General features: G+C 39.7%; 1 protein-coding gene across 7 annotated transcripts in view; it reads left to right on the top strand.

The window, feature by feature from the left end:
• Window positions 1–20619, top strand: part of KIAA0586 (KIAA0586 ortholog) — a 74120-nt gene extending 53501 nt beyond the window's left edge. For 5 of the 7 annotated variants that reach the window (XM_074821013.1, XM_074821011.1, XM_074821010.1 and 2 more), the window contains 2 exons: window positions 15427–15492; window positions 20250–20619. In XM_074821013.1, coding sequence (XP_074677114.1) covers window positions 15427–15492; window positions 20250–20395 — 212 coding nt within the window. In that variant the 3' untranslated portion in view covers window positions 20396–20619. Of the gene's footprint in view, window positions 1–12039; window positions 12120–15426; window positions 15493–20249 lie in introns of those variants that run through there. The other 2 variants (XR_012622868.1, XM_074821012.1) reach the window with 2 other exon arrangements.
• The last annotated feature ends 2847 nt before the right edge of the window (window positions 20620–23466 follow it).

The following is a 23466-nucleotide window of genomic DNA, read 5'->3' as shown; positions in this document are numbered from 1 at the left end:
TAATATCCCCACATAAAATCCTCCATAGACACACTTGAAAGTTTCTAGTTTGAATTACTGTAAGTCTATATTTAGCTGTGTTATAGTACATTTGGCAGAGGAGTTTTCAATTTCTTGGCTTTTGTAAATATTATTTATCTGTTAAGAAGTGTCATTTACATCTATGGTTGCTTCTTCTCCCACTGAGTTACTTCAGTTATTTTTCAGACAAAATATTAAAACAGAAGTTTGATTTTTCATAGCTTAAGGCAAAGTCTTGTGTAGAATTGTTACTGTAGACAATGATGTCCTTCTGCTGTGGGTGTGTGCTGCTGCTTCAAGTTAGGGTCTTGGGAAACCAGGAACTGCTGTGGGTTTCATGGGACTGTGCACGTTCTTGCAGCCATTCACTAAAGATCTCTTTCTGGGAAATGATCCTCTGGTCTCCTAGACCTGTCATTTCTTCCCCTCACTTACTTGTGCCAAAGGCATGAACAACAGGAACTACTAGCACAAATTTCCCTGGTATGTATTTTAGATTCCTAGAATATAATTCGATTTTTTGAGGCATCTAAATAAATTGAAATCCAGTAATCAGATGGAGAAATGAAACCCAATAAAAAACCCCAGTTTATATCTAAAGAAAACTGTACCAAGCAGGCTCCTATTGCCTTGCAGTCTGAGGATTTCCTACTGACTGGCATGCTCGGGTAGAAGTCATTCTCCTGGAGTCCAGTTCCACACCACATATCACCTGGCCCTTTTCTTACGGATCTACATGCATTAGGTTTTTGTTTACTTGGCAATTTTCTTGTAAGAGGTTGAGAGTTAGTTCTCCTCTTACTGCATACCTCCTTAAATGGCACCGAGGGATATAGTGCTCTCTCACTGCTGCAGTACTGTCAAGACATTTCTCTGACCTTGTGCTGAGGCTTTTGCTGTGGGAGGTATGTACAACAGCAGAAAAATTCCCCTTTTAGTCTTCCCTTGGTGCCCATACAGATGATGCTTTACACCCATCATGAAATCTCTACAGCTTTGTATATGTTCAAGCTTCCCTTGTACATTCCACATGAGAATCAACTTCTGCACTCTGATGGATGGTATGTATGGTTAATCTTTGGAAGGAATGTATTTTGCACTTTTCATACAGTAAAAAGAATAAAGCAAGAAATAGTTCAGTGTGGGCTTAATGTTCCTGGGCAGAATTTGTAAGTTTGGGAGGTGAGGCTGGCATGTATAGCCCCATTGCTTGAGCAGGTGAAAGCAGTTCACAGTTGCTTCTTTCTCTCTTTTGATCAGATAACTTGTTTTTAAAGTCCACTTACTTTGCTGAGGTTCAGGGTGTATTCCTATACCAAGTCCCTCCTCTGGTCTGTACGCAGCAGCAGGGATTTTCACTGAAATTCCAGCACCAGTTGTTTTTTTTTCTGCAGAAAGGGAAAGAAGAACTTACTCAAACTGACATGATCACTACTTAAAGGATTACTTCCTACAGAGACTGTCAAATACATGGATTTTTTACTTGTCTTTTTTGAGATTTACTGGGGCTCAAGGTAAATATCCAGAAATCTCATCTGATTCCCTCTTCAAACCTAGATTTTAAAGGATTGTAGGTGATCTAATCCGGTGACCTGTGGCATCCCTCAAAGTGCATTTTATGTATCATAAACTAAAGTTCAGGGCAATGACAAAATTAAGCCTGGTATTTCACTCATACATGAGGGTTGTAATGTGCAAATAATGAGGGGACCACTCCCTTTTTCATACTGGTAAGCTGCAAACCTGTGGTACTGCTGCATAAAGCATCCAGTGTACATTCTGGAGTTTGTATGTCCTTTTTGCATCAAAATATCATGTGGTAGTCAGTGCGGGTGCCTGCTGAGCATCAGCTGTCTGTATCACATCACACAGACACCAGAGGGTTCTGAGGATCTTCTGTTCTTAAATATATAGTATCATAGAATGGTTTGGGTTGGAAGGGACCTTAAAGATCATCTAGTCCAACCCCCTGCCACGAGCAGGGACACCTTCTGCTAGTCCAGGTTGCTGAAAGCCCTGTCCAACCTGGCCTTGAACACTGCCACGGAGGGGGCAGCCACAACCTCTCTGGGCAACCTGCCCCAGTGCTTCACCACCCTCACAGTAAAGAATTTCTTCCTTACATCTAATCTAAATCTACCCTCTGTCAGTTTAAAACCGTTACCCCTTGTCCTATCCCAACACCCCTGATAAAAGAGTCCCTCCCCACCTTTCCTGTAGCCCCCTTTAAGTACTGGAAGGCTGCTATAAGGTCTCCCTGACAGGCTGAACAACCCCAACATTCAGCCTGTCCTCATAAGGGAGGTGCTCCAGCCCTCTGATCATCATATCTTAATAATGTAAAGGATTTTACTTCCCAACTTATTATAATCTCTTAAAAAAAAAAATATTTGATTCATAATTGCATTTGCTTTTCAAACACTTGCAACTACCTGCTGGAACCAGAGCAGTCCAGACTGCCAGCAGTTCTGCTAAGCTGCATGCAGCACCACTGCCTCATCCCTGCAATGTGGATTTCTCTGTATTTTCCCTTTTTTTCCCTTTTTGCTAGTTTGGGGAGGTTTTTTGATTGTTGATTGGTTTGGGGTTTTTTTGGTTTGGTTTGGGGTTTTTTGGTAGCTTGTGTCTCTAGTGGCCAAGCATACTCTAGGCAGAATTCTCATTAAGAGGAGAGTACCTCTTGCTGCTGCATATCCACTCTTAGGAGTTGTAATGTACTAGCTGAGAGCCCTAAATTGCTATTTCCACTTTACCAGTCTACCTTTGATCTTTCACCAGTTCCCATTTCCAGTTGTATAAATCCACCTATTGTCAGCCCTTCTGGGGGCCAAGCTAGAATGTGATGCTTTTTCTTTTATGTGAGATTTTCAAGGGGTGGTGAATCAGCTGGAGTCGCTGTGCATTGCAAGCAGGGTATGGTCTTGATAGCAAGTATTAAACACGGTTTCAGATCTCCTGGACACTAACACACTCCTCACCAGTCCATCCAAATTGTTGTGCCAAAGCAGTCTTTCTCACAGCCTGTGTAGGATTCGTAAACACGCCAGGATCTGACTGAAACAGCTTTGTATTGTGTATTATGATTTGTATGCACTTTTACAAACTTACAGTAATTGCTGTTGCCTTCATTGTAAAGAGCAAAAAATAAACACACACAATAAACCCCCTTAATGGGCACTGATCCCACTGGCACTGATCTTGAGTAACTCTGAATAAAAGCAGATGGTAGCAGGCTGACTAGGCTGACCTGCTTTCCCCTTTCATGCAAACATTGCTTATATAAATGGGGGACACACACAAAAAATTAATGGGCTTGGGTAAGCCACCTAAGGACAGAGACTCCCCATGTACTTAATGCTTACATCAGCCCCAGGGCTGTTTCCAGTTAGCTCTTCTCTGGAGGGAGAAGTTTCTCACAAATTAGTGGTTCCACGGCTCTGAGCCCATGGTTTAATAAGAAAGGACTGATGTGCGTCTAGAAAGTAAGCATGCTTAGCTGTTCCGTGGCCTGTTGTTGTGGTAGGTCATAGAAAATGATCAGAATAGTCTCCTCTGAACCTGCTACTCATTTACATACATATAATTGTGTCTGAAGTCCCTTTACACATCATCTCTGTCATAATGTTATAAAGAGGCATTTGATTTTTATGGTTTTGTACTACTTTAATTCAGATGCCTATTTGCTAGCAGTGATGGCAAATGAATTTCAATTGAGATTCCTAGTTGTTCCAAACAATGTGTCTCAGTATATCACTATAAGAAGATGTTTTGTAATAAATAGCATTGTTGTTTTCTTATTCAGCAGAGCATTTGGTTGGAGTTACTACCTCCAGCAGTATGCTACAGCCTCTGCCAGAGATTACAGCCTGCAAAGACAGTTTCCTGAACAAGATGTATTTCCCCATAGTCACTATCGTTTTCAGCCTGGTACATCAATGCCCGCTAAGCTGGAGTCAGGAACCATTCCAGCCATCTCAGGTAGACCAGTTGCTGACTCTGCCTTAGTTCAGTTGCCAGATGCACTACAGGATCTTTTAGGACGACCATCTTTACTTGGATTAACAGTCATTTAAATAGGCCTCTTTTTTATAAAAGGCATCAGTATCAGACCGGGAAGTCTTGATGCCTTCGGGTGCTGGCAACACATTGCATGGATACTGCATGGTAACAGGTGAAGACAAGGAGTATTACAAACACATATTTCAACTTGGAGAAATATATATAGCACTGTGGTAGGAGATATGTAGGCTTTCTGTCTTCAGTATGTGCCAAATTTGTTTTATTTTTCTGGTTGGCAGGGAAGGCAGATGTTACCCTTTATAATTCAGTGGCTTGTGCATGTCTGAGAGCAATGCAACAGAAGGAACAGCTTCTGCTTTCCCTGCTGTGTTAGTTTTGGTGATCCTTGGACAGAGGCAGCTGGAGTCCCTTCAGCTTTACCTGTTCTTAAAGAGCTCTTGATTCAGCTTTTTAAAACACTACATAAAAACTGGAAGGAGCCAGCTGTTTGTATGGGGAGTGGCTGGGTAGAAGAGAAATTGCTAGGAGGAGAGTGTATATGCCAAGTGGAGGTAGCTTAGTGTGAGTGATGAATAACCCACAGATTCAGACTGTCTGCCCCCAAACCTCTTTTATAAAGGAGATGGGGGATTTACAAAAGATGTCTTTCTCAGCCATTACATTTTTTCTTTTTTATGCTTTGTAAATTTTTGCACTGCTAGCAGAGGCGAGGCATAGCTGTAAAGTTATTAATAAAATCTAACTGGCCAATAGAGATGGCTGTTTAGATGATTGGTGTCCACAGTCAAATTGTAATGTTATTTTTTTTTAATTTTACTGCTTATTATATTGTGAAGGGGCTTGATTTACAGGCAGTTTTCACACTCATGAACAGTGTCATTACTAGGTACTTTATTTGCTTATTTTTCTAGATACTTTAGGACTAAACAGACCTTCTACTTCATGCACTGAAGAGAGGCCAGGTTTTTCCAGCACCACCTTTTCAATACAGTGATACAAAGACTGCCTATAATTAAATATAAATATATGTTTCACGTACTCATATGATTAATTTCTTAAGACTAGGAGCTCAGGAACCTTTCAAATAAGGGAACAGCATGGAGTAAATGTTATCTAGGATGTCTTCCAAATGAAGAATACTATATAAAGAACGGTAATGCTACTCTTTGATAGCATCCTGACTTTGAGAAATGCAGTCTGCCGAAGTAGCTTTCTTTTTTTAAAATAGGGTAAGGACTGGTGAGCGAAGATTAAAGTTGTCATGCCTGACTTGTTGCTCACTGCTGAGACTGCATATGGGACTGCATTTTGTAATAGCGTTGAATAACATGTGCAAATGTAGAACTTGGTTAAAGCACTTTTCATCTTCCACGAAACAAATTTTTAAAGTAAAATACAACAAAGCCTCATCTCTGAAATACCAGTTGCAAATGTGCTTTTGGCGACTGCATTTGCAAGGAACAGTAGTGAATTATAGAGATGGGTTAAATTTTGTCTTGGACTACTGTGTTCTGATTTTTATCGTGAATACTGTCATTCAAGGAAAAAAAAACCTACACCTTGAAAAACTTAATTTAGGTTTAGAACCTTTGTATCTGTGTTGTCACTCTTCTCTAATCTAAAACTTATGTGTTGCTTTTAAAGAAGGAAGAACTGTTTTTAAGCACAGTTCTAAACAACCTGAGTGGAAGTTGGTAAGCGTGACACAAAATATGTAGCAATTCTGTAAAATGCATTTTTCTCCCAATGCTTTGGCCGCAGGGAAGTAACTGTTTGTGTATGGCACAACTTTGATTTTCATTAACTCTTTCTTTTTTAATGTCAGATAGGCATGTAGTTTTAATACAAAATAATAAATCATCAACCATACGCAAGCAATGAAAATGTGTATCTCGTGTTTTCTGGGTCTGGTAGAATTACATTTATGTTTTAGCTCAAAACTACGCAGTCAGAGCAGGTTGGACTTAATATGGGTTGACCTGCAGACCTCTGTCCTAACTCAGGTTGTTAAGTAAAGTAATAGTCTCAGGGTTGCAATATAGTGGCCTTGTTTTATGCACTGTACATATTGCAAGACTTGGTCAGAGCTATGTTTGTTTAAAGACAGTATAACAGCTGCAGTTTCTGTCCTTGTCAGGCCATTGTATCTTCAGTAGAAGTAAAAAGCATAGAATTTGCTGGCAGTTGCTTAATTTCTGGGTTTTTTTTAGTTTGTTTTTATAATCCTAAAACCATAATTACAGATCTTGGGAAAATTGTTTTATTTACTTAACAGCTGCCATTGTGCCCTGTTATGTAAATCTAAATTATAAATGGGAAATATTTACTAGTTTGAGTTACAGTGTAAATACACGATTAACTTCTTAAAAGTGCATGTAGCTTATTTCAGTAATTGGACCCGCTCCTAGAGACAGGCAAGCAGGGAGATTACATGGGGAATGCTTGTTTCTGAAGATGAAGCTTCCTTCCTGATTAAAAAAAAAAAAAGAGAGAGAGAAAAGAAGGGGGGGAGCAGCTTCCTGGTGGAGTCCTCACTTTAAGGGAGGCCAGGCAGTCGTGCCTCCCCCTGCTCCAGCTGGCTTTTACATGCTGTCCTTTGTGGAGGCGTTCTCTGACGAATGATGTCCAAAACCATTTTACAAGAGCGATTGGAGTTTGCCTGTACAGGCAGACCTGGGATTTAAAGAGGTTTTTGCTCCTCTCTCATCTGCTTTTAAATGCAAGGCTACGACAGCCAGCGTCTCTGAGGTTAAGGCTTGATAAAGGCTGATCTGTTCCTGAGATTCATAATCTTCTAGAAGTGGCCTAATGAAGAGACTCAAGACAAAGTTTCAGCTGTATGTGAAAAACATGTTCTGACCTCGATACATATGATGTGAAAAATAAATAATAGCAGCACTGCAGGCAAAATCTTCTCTGCTACAATGTGGCAACCCACGCCTTCATCGGAGGTTTCAAGAATTTGGCTGTGCTTTTGGAAATAAGCCTCATGATTCTGCTGGAGAGATGTTTTAGCTCAGACAGAGCACAGCACAGCACACAACGGCTCTGTTGGAGCATGGGCTCTGTGCTTATAGCAGGAAACTGCAGTAAAACCTTACTTTTTTACCTGCAGTACGTGGCAGTTGTTTTGAATGCAGCCAAGGTTGTGTGTTAGTCTTTTTTTGACGAAAACCATGCTCGCAGGCTTGAGAACCACAGCAACTAGAAGCTAGAACCACTTAAGATGGCAATTAGGGCCTGACTCTATACTTCATTAATTCAGTAGGGTTTTTTTACTCTCTTTAAGGACGAACTCCCTTGCTCTGTCTGTCCAGTGTGGGCTGTTAAATGAGAACCATACATTCAGTTCTTTAACCCAGCTGCTTTTTGCAAGCATGCATGGAAAGTGAAGCACTTATAAAGAAGAGTAGACTTCACGTGTACCCATGGTAGGTCCGAGTGATGTGTTTAGGAGATGTTTACATCATGCAACACCTCTAGCTCGGAAATCTGTGAACTAGCCATCAAGCAATCTCCAGAGGTGGTGAAGCTCAGGGCTTGCTGTGGTGGTGTGCTGACGGGTTCCAGCATGATGTGATTTCATCCAGGATATCTGCATGTCACTGCATTTTGTAGACATACTTGCTTGGGTATCTGAGTACGTGACTGTCTTTCAGGGTGTGCCATCCAACCATTCACACTCGTGTAGAGCACTGCAGCGCAGAGCCTGCCAGAGGGAATATTTTGAAGCATATGAAAAGAAAGTTCAGATGTTTTTTGTCTGAGAGTGAAATTGCAGAAGGCCCTTAGAGGTCTGACTTATTGTGCAATCTCTGTAAGTAATTTGTAATCAAAATACCTTTGCACATGTCACTTTCATATTTCCTGTAATAAAACAGCAAGAGCAATTAAGATTTTGGACCATAATCTTCTACAAGCTTCTAAAAATGAATGGGTTGGGGATTTTTTGAGTTATGGCTGAAACAGCCAATTTTTAAATATTTGATTGCTTCAAAAAAATGGTAATAGCTATTTTAATAGATTTTTAACTGTAGCCTGACAAACAAAACTGTTATGTGGTAACATAATTGATCTGAAGTTTACTTCTGAAAAAAATTAAGTAAGAAACCAGAAGAACTCTTCACAAAACTGGAAGACATCTGTACTCTGGTAACCCAGCATGTGACCTACTGGGCTTTATGCATTTCAAATCAAAAAGAATCAGTAAATATACTGCCATATGCATGCAAATGTGTCTAATAACACACTGTGTGCTGTGTATCTGTAAAGTTGTTCTGACACAGTTCAGAAAGTTGTCTGTGGTCTTGGCATTCTTCAGGAAACATTAGATTAATATAGCTGCCTTTGTCATATAATTTTTTTCTGTTTAAGTAGGTGTGTGAAGGCTGGTGCTACGTAAATGAATTATACGGAAGACTTTGGAGGAAGAGGGGGCTTGTAAACGAGACTGAAATTAATGAATATAAGAATAAGAAATCAAAACTTTATGTTTAGTCTGAGGAGAAACAATTCCTTAAACCGTAACCACATGGCTGTTTCTTGTTTGCATCAACTCTGGTTGACTGTTATTGTCTTCTGTTAATTCTCTGGGGCAGTGGCCTGACTTTGTTGAATGAGCCAATTGTTTTCCTTTGTGTTGCCCATCAAGTAAGTCCCCATCTGGTTTGTATCAGACTGTTTTCACAGCCAACAACTGCTGCCTTTTCTATATCCTGACACTTAAGGGCCCCATGCTATCAAAGCATTGCTGTGATAGCCTGTCTGGCTGGGCCCATACAGCTGTGCCTTGCAGCTTGAAACTATTACCCAAGTAATGGTAACTTAGAACTTGAACTGGCTCTTATTCCCATTGGTGTCGTGTGTACAGTGAACAGAATACATTTTTGTTGAAGTCCGTGTTCAACAAAAAATTCTTTAAAGCTCTCATTTTAGTTTATATGATTGGTTAGTTTTTATTTTCCAGCAGCTTCCTGTATCTAGAGGCAGTTTTGTGTTCTTCTAAAACATTAATGAGTACAAGACAAGCAATATTTATTTAAGGCACTGTTGTTATTACTTACTTTTATGGTACATTAAAGCTCAATAAGTGAAAATTAAACAAGCAAATGATTCTTAATGAGGATTTTTCTTATCAGATTTAGAATATATTTCCAGGAAACTTTCTGTGCATGATAAAAGTAGGTTGTGTGAATAATGCTACACCTTGGCTACTACAGTCTCACTTTCCAAGTAGCTATCTAAAAAATACAGACAATGAGTCTTCATTAACCTCCTCTGAAGGATAGGGAAGGATTGGATAACTCTGTAACCTGGGCAGTAAAAGGGTATTACGGTTTGCATTGCAGAATCAGTGGGAAGCCCCAGGCATGATCCAGGCCTCTTTCTGCCAGGCATCCTACATGGTAGGAGACAGTCCTGTTCTGTGAGACCTTGCAACATGTGTGTTCTCTCCCTCCAAGATTTTAAAAAAACCCACATTGCATAGAGTAACAGTGACATTCAAGTCTTGTCTTGTATAAAGAAAGATGATCTTTAAGCATTTGTTCTCTTCTGCTCTTGTATAGGCTGTGTAGTCATGTAAGTCAGTGACAGACTAATGATGAGGGGAAGCATATTCCTCAGCTTGTATATGTATTAAATTTTAAGTATAATCTGGACTCAGTTCTTTCATGACATTTAAGAGAGGGAGAGAAAGAAAATAATGGGTAATTCATTTAAAATTTCTGGTCTTACTGTGAGCGTGTGCAAAAAACTGCTAGAAAGCAGATTGATTTATCTAATACTTGCACAGTAATTGTTCCTGAACTTGGGAGTGCATGTGTGTGAATATAATGTGAATGAATTTGCTTCAAGTAAAATACTGGGGAGCCATTAAATTCCATGAGACACATGAGATAAGATTTTTTTTTTTTTGCCTTTGTGCTTTTCCTATTGGTACACACTGGGTGTCATTGTGGCAGATTAGGATTGTGCTAAATAATTGAGTTTATGTCATTGTCAGGTATGTGGAGGGTTTGCAAAAGCTGCTCCCTTAAGCAGCTTTCCATAATTGCTCTTCTTATGAACCCTCTACAACTCCTAAATTCAGGAGTCGCAGTGTGTGCTCTAGTGTGGTTACCAGACCCCAGTGTCTGTGCCGTTCACCTGCCCAAGTCACGTCCCATCAGCCCGCAGCAGCCCACACCTCTGCAGGGAGGCTGCTCCCACACATCCCGACTGCATTTCCTTGGCCGTGCAGATTTCCCTGCATTTTGGCCAGGAATATTTAAACCCGAACAACTGATAAATGATTTTCATTCAGCCTGCTTACAAGCTATATTAATCATGCTTGTGACCCAAAGCAATGAAGAAAGCTGTCGATGAACTGAGTGCAAATCAGGTTTGGCACCAACAGCTTGAACTGGGAAGAGTGAATATCAAAGAGCTGCAATGCTTTCTGAAACAAGTTGGCAGTAGATACTAGAAGGAGTTGTCACCGTCAGTTAATGCAGCCAGTGTTCAAAATTTCAACTTGTGTGTGTGTGTGTGCAGCTTCAGGGCTGAAAAACCATCTGCCCAAATGAGAACCTAATGTAAACGAGTCCGCTCAGTGTCTCGGAAGGCACGGCTTCACTGCTGCTCCAAGATTTGTAGAGAGCAGCTCCTGGGTTGCTAACAACAGTTATTGGTCTCACTGTTGCTGCTGAGGAACCGTTGGTTGGTAGTGAAATCTCCAAGAGGCACAGTGTTGCTGGGAGCAGTCTGTAGTGTTCTCCCTGCTTTGTATAGCTGTTAGCAGAGACGGAGGGGTGCGCTGTATTAAAATCAATAGCAGTGTTTCTAAGAGGGAGTTAAGAAGGTGGTGTAGTGTGCTGAATATGTAGCATAGATGTAGAGCAATAAGCTTCTGCTGTTCATTTATTCTACTAATTTAGAGCTCAGATTCACCCAAGTATTGCAAAGGAATTTTGTTTTTCCTCTTTCCCACGTAACAGGCCAAGGTTCTTGGATTGTTTGGTTTGAGTGTTTTTTACAAGGAGGAATGCTTATCTCTATTGCACAAAGTTGAAACATTTCAGATTTTAACAAACTTTAAAATAGCACAGGATAAAAACACATATTTACTCTCAGACCTTTCCAAGTTTCTGGTCCAAGGCATTAAATTGTAGAGGCAGTGTTACTTGTCATCACACTGGGTACTCATTTCAAGAGAAGACTTAGATGGTCTTTGGCAGAATAGGGTCTGCACACTTCCATAATGGCTGTCTCCCAGCAGATCCTCCAGTAAAGACATTTAATGTTTTCCTTATTTTAACATATGCTTACTTATGGAGATGACAACAGTATTCTTTCAGAGCTAATAGAAAAATCGCTTGCCTCTCTAAACTTCCTAGAATTGCTTATTCCTAATACATTTTTCAAAGTTAATTGAAATGCACAAATGGTAGGATCTTTAGTGGCCATATTCTGCTGTTAAACAAATGGCTTGAAAGGGGATCTTTTTAACAAATTGTCGGCGTGTGTGCTGAAAATGTGTGTAGAAACGTCCTAGTGTTTAATAGAATGTATCATTGGAAAATGCTAACTGTATAGGGCTGGTTTTGTTCTGTCTTGTTTTGTTTTTTCCTGGGGAAAATATTCACAATCCTTTTTAAAAGGTGTAATTACAAAAATTGAGTAATTGTGCTGTAGGTATAAGCATTTTAATATACCACATCTTTGTAATGGTAGTACAGTAATAGGAGTCTTGGCAAACTGTTTCCATATGGAGGATCCCATGACTTTGTAAGTGAAAATCATCAGAACAAATTAATAGAGTCATGTGACTATTTAGATTTAGAAGTATTCAGACTAGAGAAATACAGCTATTTCATTTGTGGTCATCTAGAAAAACGCTTGTTATTTGAACGTTTTTTATTTTTAGTACATCTTACATAAATTTTTATTATAAGAAGGCATTTAGTGACTCCATTATATGTGAAGAGTGACTTACAATGAGAAAATTCTGCCCTGCAGCACTGCCTGAAGAGCCGTGCGGTACAGAAAGGTTCCTGTTTTCTTCCTGATGATGCCCATCCCCTAGCCCTCATGCAGATTTGGGTGCTGATTGCTGCCATGGCTGGAGGTGATGAACCCTCCTTGCCCAGGAAATCCTCTTGGCTGTTTGAGGTAGAGCTCACCAAGGTCTCACATCACACTTTTAAGTGATAGAAAGTAGCTTGTGACTTCTCACACTGATCCACTGAAAGTTGTCCTCTTACATTCCTAACAGTTTTTTAATAGTCGCGTAGCTGAGGAATGGATTGCTGGATAGTGTGTGATGCTTAGTAAGCATATGCAGCGCAGCACCGCTGCAGATAACGCGCTCAGTCTTGACCTGCAACATACAGAACTGTCTGATAAACAAAGATTATCACTTGCCTCGAATTACCCACGTCCCAAGTGATGCGAACAACCACACATCAAACACTGCCCAAGAGCAGCGTGTTGGAGTAATTGTTGGTAATTTAACTGTGTGAGCCAAACTGATCCGAACAAAAATGGTGGTGAGGCAGTAAGGGGCTTTAGAGTGACGCCATATATCTTGGCCAGTACACTGACTTACAAAAGAACATAATTTGCTTAGGGGATCCCCTCACTGGGACACCCATCTTCATTTTAAGCATGAACTGGAATGATGTTCATTTTCAAACCCACTGCAACCCTAATTTATGATGAAACATCATTGAATTTGTTCATTCAACTTTAATGACTTGTGTAAATTATTTTTTAATTATTTTCAAATAAAACCAGACCGTGTAACTTTTATGAATTAAAAAGATGCTTTGATTTTTACTTTTTTTTTTCCTTGCCACTCCCCATGTAGGCTATGAATGCTAGCACTGTGGTACGATGTAGATATATAAGCTGGAGGCAGTATTGCTGCAATTAATATTGTTAAGATACGAGGTCTCAGTGGAGCCAGTCCTACTGCTAGCATTGCAGTGAATGATTCTGCATCCTGAGGGAAATCTGCATAACTTTATCTTTGAATTTAGTGTGAATTCCCACTATTGATCATTGAGGGTTTGGGTTTTTGTTTTTTTGTTTTTTTTTTTTTTAACTTCTTTATTTTGCCTCAGATAATGGCATTAAAATGTCTTTTGAATCCTCAAACATGAGGGTGTGAATAACAGAACCTAATATATTATACAAGTATATATATTACCTTCCTGTCCACTTGTCTGTTATATTTTGCAGAAGGTGAGAAAAAGATTGGTATGTAGGTGATGCTTAGTTTTACTGAATAAATAAAATATTAATTACACCATTAGATATGCAGTTTTTTAATTATCACTTGTCAGATTCTCCTGATTCCACCAGCTGTTTACCTAGGTTGTCTCTTGTGGATTTAGAGATTACTCCTCCCCCCAGCTCTTGCACAAGATACACATTTTCCTGGTGTTTTTCAAAGACTCTGGACCAGTAATGAACCAACTCCTTCTCCTTTTCTACTTCGAAATAAAAGCTCCTGCTTCAAGGTTTACCACAGACCCCTCATCTCATTTCTCCTCAAGAAAGTGGCTGCAGTCAAGAAACAGCAGTGCTTAAAAGTTAAGAAAGGACTATTTGTTTCTAGCCAATTGCACATCCAAAAATCACAGGCATCTGTACAGAAAAATCATACTGACTTTTAATATGTCTTCTTAGTATTAATAATTATTGTAGTTATTTGGAAAGATCATTACACATCTTTTGGAAGAGATTTGCTGGGAAACAACAGCAAGAGTTGTGGCCAGGGAATGAACTTGTTAAGCAATGAGATATTCTACAGCAAAATATGCCAAATCTAAAGGACCGGAGTAGATTTAAGTCACTGAAAGGAAGTATTTATTTAGTAAACTCTGCAATCTCATTCCTAGATGTTTCTGGAGCTGCATTCTGTCTGCCCTTCCCTACTGGGCTCTGCATTAGGATTTTGAAAAAGTCTGGTTCTAGTTTATTTTATGTATTTCTAGTTTTTGTTCTGTTTAGTGTTGCTATTGGTGGGAATATAGCATGTTTCAGGAAAACCACTGAACCGTGAACCTTAGACTTGAGAGGAGGAAAAATCATTTTCAAATATTCTGCTTTGAAAAATTTGTTAGCTGCTTAGCCTGTGTCCCACCCTCCTTTACTGACTGGGGATCTGAATTTATTTTCTTTTCAGAAATATTTATAGCTAGGATATACATTAGGATTTAAACAAACAAACAAAAAAAGAAAAGCACGTGTGTGTATGCATGTTTATTTTCTGTGTGCTTGTATGCAGAGTTTCTGTAAGTACATTACACCATGGGAAGGTGGAATTTGCCAAGTTTAGGTCAAAACTTGAACTGAACTCATACTATATAGTTTTCTGTCTCCACTGGTGTCTGTGGCCCACTTATGGAGGTTTATGAGTTGGCTGAAGCCTTTGAGAATGAAACTGTGTTTTTTCAGCTCATGCAGTAGACTCATGCTTTTAAATCCAGACATTTTTGGCTCAAGTCCTACAGATGTCAGTCCATTTCTGTAAAACAACTGAAGTGTTTTAATTGTAAATCTACCCCTTTCATGTAACTCAGCCCTAGAAATTTGGCCTAAGTTTGCCTAGAGTCTTTTCTGTTTGTCATGAAACTGGCTAAGTTAGGGGCAGTCTGGTTTTGAGTTACGAAAACAGAACTGCATGCGTTTGCAGAGCATCTTATTCTTGCTTTCTGTATCTATCCTAGTGGAAGGCAGCGGCCTGACCTGCAGCCAGGGGCCCTGTGCTTAGCAAAGCATTTGCACATTGAGAAGAATCCCAGGCCTAAAAAATACACATGCTTGAGCATTTTTGCTTCATCTCTGGCAGAGCTGAGAAGGGACACCTTCTCCACAATAACATAAATATGCATATGGATTCAAGGTGGCCAGGGCTAGCAAAGTGGAGAAGCTATAATTCCTAATGAATGGAGAGTAATTTTGTCCAAACAATTGGATTATTTGAGAAACTGTTGATGGTCCTGCTTATTCCTGAGAATGCTGTATTCTTTACCATCTTGAGACCATGTAACTAGTTCCCTACCATACCCACTTTCAACTGTATAAATCATTAAATTCCAGAAGCATTGAATTTTGTTGATATGCCAGGTATAGCTAGACATGAGTCTGAACTGAAAATACGGTACATAATTATAATTAGTAACATGACTGACATTACAGTGTATTTTATCCTTTCAGTGTAGCCTTCAGAACTGCTTAAATCAAAATATGGATGTTTCTTATCAGTATATGTTAGCCCAGCAAATCTGAAATAATTTTGATTTTGCTGAAAATGCTGCTTCTTGGGTTGCTATACTTGGTAACTTGCCTGTACAACCATGTATGAAAATTAGTTAATTTTTCTTTGTTACAATACAGACACCCATGGAGACATGGATCGGACACACACTGGCACAAATACGTATCTCACATCTTTACTTATAGGTAAGAGGAGCAGATAAAGTTTTTCTATTGACAGTGGTTCTGTTACCTTTGGGCTTGTAGCTGTTCTTCTACTTTACACTCATTACCGTAAAGAATTTCTGACAATTCTGTTTCCCTGCTAACGGTCTTTGTAACCATATCCTAGATGTAAATCCTTTTTTGTAAGGAAAGAGCAAAATGGGGGAATGACACAGAAGGAAAAAAAAAAAAAAAAGAAGGCACTTTCATTAAAGATTTTGAGGTGCTGAGTTACAGATCTGCAGGTGCTGTGCTATCGCCAGTGCTCTGAACGCTTGAGATAATGCCATCTGGAGGAAGTTATTTGTTGGGACAGGACAGTGTTTTAAACTTTGAAGTCAGTAATAAACAAAGTGAAGCAGCTGGAATCTGGCAGAAGAAGAAACAAGCAATTCATATCAACCCGTGCTATTAAAGGAATGGGAGCACTGCGCTGGCGTTGTTTTTACATATGCTTGGAAGTTTATTCTTGCTCTAGAAGGTAGCTGCTTCAGTTGTTACGTTAGAGAGTAGAGAGAGGGTTGCTGGGGGCTGCTGTAAATTTTAGGAAATAATATGTAGGTAATTACAGTAATTGTGGTTCTGGTTTTATACTAAAGCAATAACCTGGGTCCTCATCCTTCAAACCCCTCTCTATTTAGTGTCTTGAAGATACCTCTTTTCCACTTACAAGATATGGGTCTGCTTTACCTCCAGATAGATTAAAAATAGAAGTTTTATTTAGTGTATGGACACCGACTTGAAGGAGTTAAAGCACGTGGTTTTTATTTGGCTTAAAAGTCAGACTTGTTTAGTCTTTTTATTTTGCCAAATAGAAAAATTTAAAAAGAAAGATTTAAACATTTTTCTTTGTTCTTATTGTTGCCATATGGTATTAGTAACCAAACCTCCCTTCAGTGTGTTTAATTCCTTTTCCATTTGGCATACATTCACGATACACTTGTATATAGCATACTCTCTGTGTGATGGTACCTCTTAGAGAAAAACTCCCTTCACAGGTCACCGGATGGTTGACACACCATTAATTTTTATGTTTCTGTTAAACAAAGATCTGGAAATTTAGTACTGTACATGAATTTGTTACAGATTGCCAAGAACGGGAAAAATCTCTAGTCTGAAATCTGACCTTTTCCATCAGTGGGTCACTGAGATGTTTTCAGTCACCACTGAGTGTCTACCAGTCAAGGACCCTTACACACTTATTAAGAGTGCCAGTCCTCACAGTTTATATGAATGTATTCTATTAGACAGTGACAATGAATTTGGAGAACTAGAGGTCACCTCAGGTCACACATTCCATTTATTGGATTTTAACAAGGAAAATTTTTATAAATACATCTAAGTACATGATTACAAAATTGTATTGAGTACTTCCAGAGCCTCTAAAGAGGGGAAAAAAGCTGTGAAGGTTACCTGCCTTCCTGCCCTGCCCTGCTTTGTACATGGAGGAATTTTCCATTCCATTTTATGGCATATCAGAAGATTATAAACACTATTGCAGTCTGCATATTTGTGGCAGTGAAGAGCTCAGTGTTTAAGGGGAAACCATCTTAGTATTGGTTATAAGCAGTTCTCTGATGGGGAGAAGAACTAAAATGGAATATCACATTGTTAAAGAAGGAGCTGGCCAGGGACTATACAAGCGAAAGGCAGATACAGACATCAGTAAATATGTGTGCCTCAAAACATATATGTGAGCAGGAATACAAACATTTAAGCCTGTGTGCTTGTATTTGTATATTTATTCACATGCCCATCTCTATCTGTCCATATGAATGTGTTTTATGCACTGTGCATGCACGAGGTTAGATAAGCAAGAGGTGATAATGGTAAAGCACATGTGAGAGTAACTTAGTAGTTGTATCTTTGGGCCCATGTAGAGTTTCAGGACTGGCAGTTTTCTATCCTGGAAAGTTACAGTCATGGAGCAGAATCTCCCATGTAGCTGAAATAGAATATCTATTGGTTTTTTTACAATTAAAATGGTGAAAATCAAGGTTCTGTATTTTCTGTGTGCATCTAACAAATTCAAAGACTTCAGGTTTCTGTCTTTAAAAAAAGGGAAACGTTTACTTTGCATATTTTTAAGCTTATCTTTAAGGATATTTAGATAACTCAGGTCCTGGTAACTTTTCTGTTGAACAAGTAGATGGAATTATTCTTTTGATTTTTCTGTCCTTTTAGCATCTTATATCCATCATAAAATTGAGCTATAGTATGTCTGTGAAATATATTAGAGTATGTGTTAGGAAGAATGTAGACTCATATGATACTTTCTTTCAGCACCCCAGAATGAAATACTTGGGAAGTTACTACAGAGCTTTGGGATAAGGGAATTTTTTTTTTTTCCCCCTCTATTTTTTCTTTTTTTTTTTCTTTTTTTCTTTTTTCTTTTTTGTTTCTTGTTCTTGTTTCTTTTTTTCTTGTTTCTTTTTTTCTTGTTTCTTTTTTTCTTGTTTCTTGTTTCTTCAAACCTGAAAACAGCTGTTGAAACAATGACATCATGGAATGTGACACGACTGTGGAAATTATTAACAAAGTTCATGCTTTGAAAGCATCAGACTACATACAGTGTTGGAGAGTTGCTTTAGCATCTAGGATGATTTACAAAGTTTCCTTGGGCATTACACATTCACATCTTTACTGTGTGTCAGCTTCACGTCTAACCAAATAAACGCTTTGCTTTTCTGCAGTTCCCCTTCTGAAAAACCTATTTTTATCACGCAAACACGGCTACAGTCTAAGCTCATGGAAGTACTTCTGGAAAAACAAAACACATAACGTTGCTTGTGCATCTTTGTGGTCTTGCCACAAATGTGCTTTTGAATCCTGTTCAGGATCCTGTTCAGAAGCTGTAGGATTTCTCATGTCTTCTTACTGCTTACGTGTGAGGTTTGCTCCGGCCCATGCCAACCCAAACGTTGGCAGCTGTGCTTTGTAGAAGGATTTGGACTGGGGGTGATGAAAGCTGTCCAACTAGTGAGGATAGTCTAGTGAAACTACGGACATTGCTTCTTGCAAAGTGCGTAAGTGGCTGTGGCGAGCAGGCGACGTGTTGATTCCCTGGGGACACAAAAAATGCTCTTATGCTCTTGCTACCTCCCCAGAGCTTTGCCTTCCTGAAGGGCAAGAGGCTTGGCTGGCGCAGGTTGCTCCATGTACTGGCTTTACTGTCTTTGGCCTCGTTCGTGTTTGACTTCCTAGGCTGTTGGCAGCTGTTCTAGCATGAAAAACACTGGATGAAATTTTATTTTAGCAGTGGGTTTTTGTTGTTTTAATTAGCCATTTGAAGCATGCTTTGCTACAAGTCAGATGAAAGCAGATTACTACTACAGTGACAGAGTAGATAATTAACTGGGGTGAAAGAAAGCCTAACTTCTTGGTTTTATTGGGAAAATAGTGTTTTAATTACCTAGTCTATCACAGAGAAAGGGAAAATTGTTACCGCTTATTGGAATAAGAACAAACTCCAAGAGAGCCTTTGCTGTTGTATGCAGACTCATATGCATTTGTTCTGCTTGTAGCTGCTGCACTTCAAATAAATGTCCCTAGGACAGCTGAAATCTCAAAATGCTCTTTCTGTAGTTTTGTGAATGTTGTACCATTCATCCAATGTCATTTCTCTTGTCCTCCTTCGTTCTGTGTCTGCAGCCTGATCCATGTCTTGGAGCTCCTCCTGCTCTATGAATTGATTCGTCTTGTCTCCTTCCTCTGGCTAAATACACTAACTCTTGCCCATAACCCTTCTCCCTTTCCATCTCTGGTGTCTGGCTACAGGTTGTTTTCTACCCCTCCAGTGGTTCCCAGACAGGACTTTTCAGCACTGCAGTCACCTTTCACAGCTGCTCAGCAGCCAGTGCTGCTGGAAGCTCTGTGGGACATGTCCCCCTCCCTTGCAGGGCCTGCTGGCATGGCAGTGGCTGGGCTGTGTGGTGGCTTGTCCCTCTTCCAGGATGTCCCACATTTTGCAGGGTCAGATCACAAGAATGGGAAGTGTCAAGGTGCCATCTTGGACTTGCTGGAAGATGAACATGGCTTGTGAAGTCCTGAAAGACACAACTCCAGAGTGGGGGCTGTCTACATTTTCTCTGGAGTCTGTTGGAGGATGAAAGAAGGGAGATAAACCACAAAGGAGTAGCAAGAAGGACCCTTAATGAGTCAGGGAAGTGAGTTGGAGATAGAGAAGAAATAAAACATCTCAGTTGTGTTTTGGGCAGTTGAAGCATTAGTAGGGTGTTTTTTTCCTGTAGGACTTGTAGCCAATGGCTTCAACTTGTATTGCTTTGCTTTTTAAGTTTGTATATAGATGTGTGGTCTTGAACAACCTGAATGTTTTCTAAGGGTTTGATGCAGACACACACATATAGATGGAATTTAGAAATACTGTTAGAATCTACAGATCTCGTTTCATTTCTGTGGAAAACACCAGTATACATATTTGAAGTTATCCTGGGCCTACTGGAGATTATATATGTGTGTGTGTGTGTGTGTAGTGTATCTGTATGTAAATACAACCCAGTCTATATATGCACAGAAATTCATCCCTTTGTTACCTGATAAAGAGAACTCTGATGGCTCTAACAGCACTCTGAAAAGCCTCAAAATTGTGGACAGTAAGTGTGTCTGTGTTTTTGTATTTCCATGGAGTGATGCAATGTGGAGATGACTTCAGTACAGTTTAGTTGTTTGTCATAGACAGCAAATAATGTGTTTTGTTTTGCTTTTCTTATTTTTTTTAGGAGAGGATGCTGCCCCACATTTACATTCACATGTTTCTGCAGCAAAGGTGTCAGTGAAGCTGCCTTCCATGAATACAGATAACCAAACGCAGAGTATGAGTAGTATACATGGCGATTCAGATTCTTCAGGGACAGATACGTTTTAAAGCTTATGGCTTTTTATGATAGTCATTGTCTGAGGATTTTGTCATTGGTACATCTGTCTGCCTAGTGTGATAGTCTGGGTGTTTCATCAAAATACCAGTCTTCCAGTACTGTTTATTTTCTATTTTTCTTACAGTTTTGTTATGATTATAAATCTAAGCAACGATTCTGTTTGTGAATATATCAAATATTTTTAAGCAAATAAAATGCAATTCTTTCAGAATCATTGTGAGTTTACATCAGTAATGGCCATTTAAATATTTATTGTGTGTACAGATGAACGTGAAGGTGATCGGTATTAAAATCCATGGCTGATATCTGGCTGATATCATGGCTGATATCATGGCTGAATCACTGATAGAAAAAAATGCTTGGCTCAGTGTAATGTCAGTACCGTTAAAATGTTGAGCCAAAGGGAAATATATTTGAAACCAAAGTTTGCAAGAAGATTGTGTTTCTAGGTATCGTCAGAGCTTATTCATCCTCAGAAGACTGCTATCACAAGAGAGTAATTCAAAATTGTATGTGAAAGAGACCACTAGAATTTGTATTGTTATTATGAGGAATTTCTTTTTTCAGAATTACAGGAATTTTTCAGCATTTTGATATTTGTTTCCCTAAAGATTTTTTCCCATCTTGAAACATGTCTGAATGCGAGATTGTGTAGGTAAGGTTATTTGTTTACATTTTTTAATGTAAAGTTCTCCTTCTCATGAGATAGAGCTAGTTGCTGCAGTCTCAACCTTTCCGAAGGCAGATAATCCCTAACCACCCTTGCAGAGACTGTTCAGTTTTTTATTGTCTCAGTCAGGACAATGTGGTCAATCCAGCAGTGGCTGTGGAGGAAGGTAGGATTGTCTGCCCCAAGCATCATCCAAGTGAAATAAAAAAAGAGGAACTCAGACATGTTCAAGTAGGAAAACTAGGAAAGGAGCTCTTCTCCAAGCAGGGCAAACACAGCTTTTGCTCTGTTCCTCATCTAGTCTCAGCTTTTCATGGGATATCTGTGGAAAAGGGGAGATACTGTGGCACTTTCAAAGACATGGGGCATGAAGGCGTCTCTGAAAAGATAGGAAAAAATGCTCCTTTTTGGTTGACTTGTACCTTGCTGTCACACCATAGCATATAACTTCATCTGCCCAGCTTCACTGCATCACTTAATGATGGCACTTTGTGGTTGCACATACTCATAACTGTGAACAGTTCCCATTACTCTTATTTTATGGAGCCTGCACTGATTTCATCTCTCCGTAATAGAGAAAGATTCCTTTTGGTTTTATTTTGATTTCATTGGTTCTGTTGATTTGCTGCAGAATCTGCAAGGGTAGGTGGAAAAAGAGAGCTTCAACCGTTCAAGGTCAGTAATATCCAGAGGATTCAACTTTAAAGGGCGTCTCTTTAGGATGTTACAGAGTTGATTTCTTGTCTCTCTTGACAGATGTGTAACTAGCGGGTTTGGGTGACGGGTAAAAGCGTGGCAGGCTTCATGCAAAATGCAACATCACTTCAAAAAAATAAAAGGTACAAGTGAGACAGCATTACGGGGAGCTGGTTTCCAGCATGTGATGCCACAAACATTATCTCCAGCAGTAAAGCTGCTTCTAGATGTTCTTACAGTGTGACAGGCCACCACGAGCAGAGGAAAGTATCTGCAAGGTTGTGCCGATTGCTGCTGTCTGTGGAACTGCACTATAAATCAGACTATTGTCACGAGCAATGTTTAAAAAGCAGCAGCTTTTTTGGGGATGGCGGAGATGCTCTTTTACCCTGCAGCTGGTTGCTACAGCAGGGCATGAAGTGGTTGTGCTAGAACAACTGAGAGGATAACGAAATGCAGTGAGGAGGGCAAGAGCTTCTTAAACCAGCTTTCCTGCAAGAGAAAACCTTCATGAAACTATATTCCAAGCGCTCTGTCAATCTGCCATGGTTTTTTAGCATGCTCATATATAATTTAGGTCGCCTTTGTTGCAGTGTAAAAAGCAAATGAGCTGTACTGTTCTTGCGCCCAGAGCTGTAGGCCTGGATCAGGACTAAGCTTTGCTAAACAAAATAACAGTAACCGAATCGAGAACATGCAGGCAGCTGACAAACTGCGGATGAGATGGGAGGCAGCAGATGGGTACACAGGCAAGGAGAGTGCACGGGGAAGGGTGAGACAGCCCTGGCTGGTGGCAGAGCCAGTCATCTCATCGTACCAGGAAAATAACTGTTGGGTTTTACTGTCTGCAGTGCTGAGCATCTCACATTTTGCTCTAATTCTCTTCTTTTTCTCTTCTTGGAAACAAATGCATTTAAATCAAAGGTGTTGTCATTGTCACTGACTGAATCCTGTAGAAATGAGCTGTGTTTTTAGGAAAGTATGTCAGAAAATGCCCAATGAAGACCATTTTCAATCAGTTTTGAAGATTTCCCATCGAGTTACGTTCTCTCCCAACTCGAAGTGACTGATTGATCTTTTTGGAAGCTTTCTGGGTGCCTGGCACTGTGCTTCGAAGATCTGCTGCTGGTGGGGATTACACCATGGCAGTGGGATGTGCGAATTGTTCATCCCCACTGCAACCTCCGCTGTTCCCATTCAAAGAGAATTTTGGAGAGGTGAAGAAAGTGCAAACTATTTGCTTTTCCTTCCCCAAATCTTCCCCAAAATGAAGTATCCTGCCACATAAACGGACCTCTGTAAATCTGGCACCTGCCCATAGATTGTATTACAAGTATTAATATTCCTGTGAAAAGCTAAAGGCTGCGGGGGGGGGGTGGGGTTTTTTGCTTTGGTTTTAATCAGAGTCTCCATTTTTCCTTTGAAATGGGAAAAAAAAAAAAAAGTATCTTCTAGAAATTTATCTATTTCTTACTTTTGGATTCAGTCTTCTATTTCAGATTCCTGCAAATAGTTTTCCGGACTTTGAAATGGTAAGCACATGTTCTGTGAACACAGCCAAGCCGTGATAAGGAATTCGTCTGTCTGCATCTCCAAGTTCCATTTTGTTTCTACAGCTTTTATGATTGAAAATGCATATTTCTCATGGGCACTCACAGAACTGAAACAGCATGATTTGCAGGCTTGCTAAATGGA

This window comes from Strix aluco, chromosome 4 (assembly GCF_031877795.1).
Source record: "Strix aluco isolate bStrAlu1 chromosome 4, bStrAlu1.hap1, whole genome shotgun sequence".
Taxonomy (NCBI): domain Eukaryota; kingdom Metazoa; phylum Chordata; class Aves; order Strigiformes; family Strigidae; genus Strix; species Strix aluco.
The sequence above is the reverse complement of the archived record's forward strand: the minus strand, read 5'-3'. Positions and strand labels throughout refer to the sequence as shown.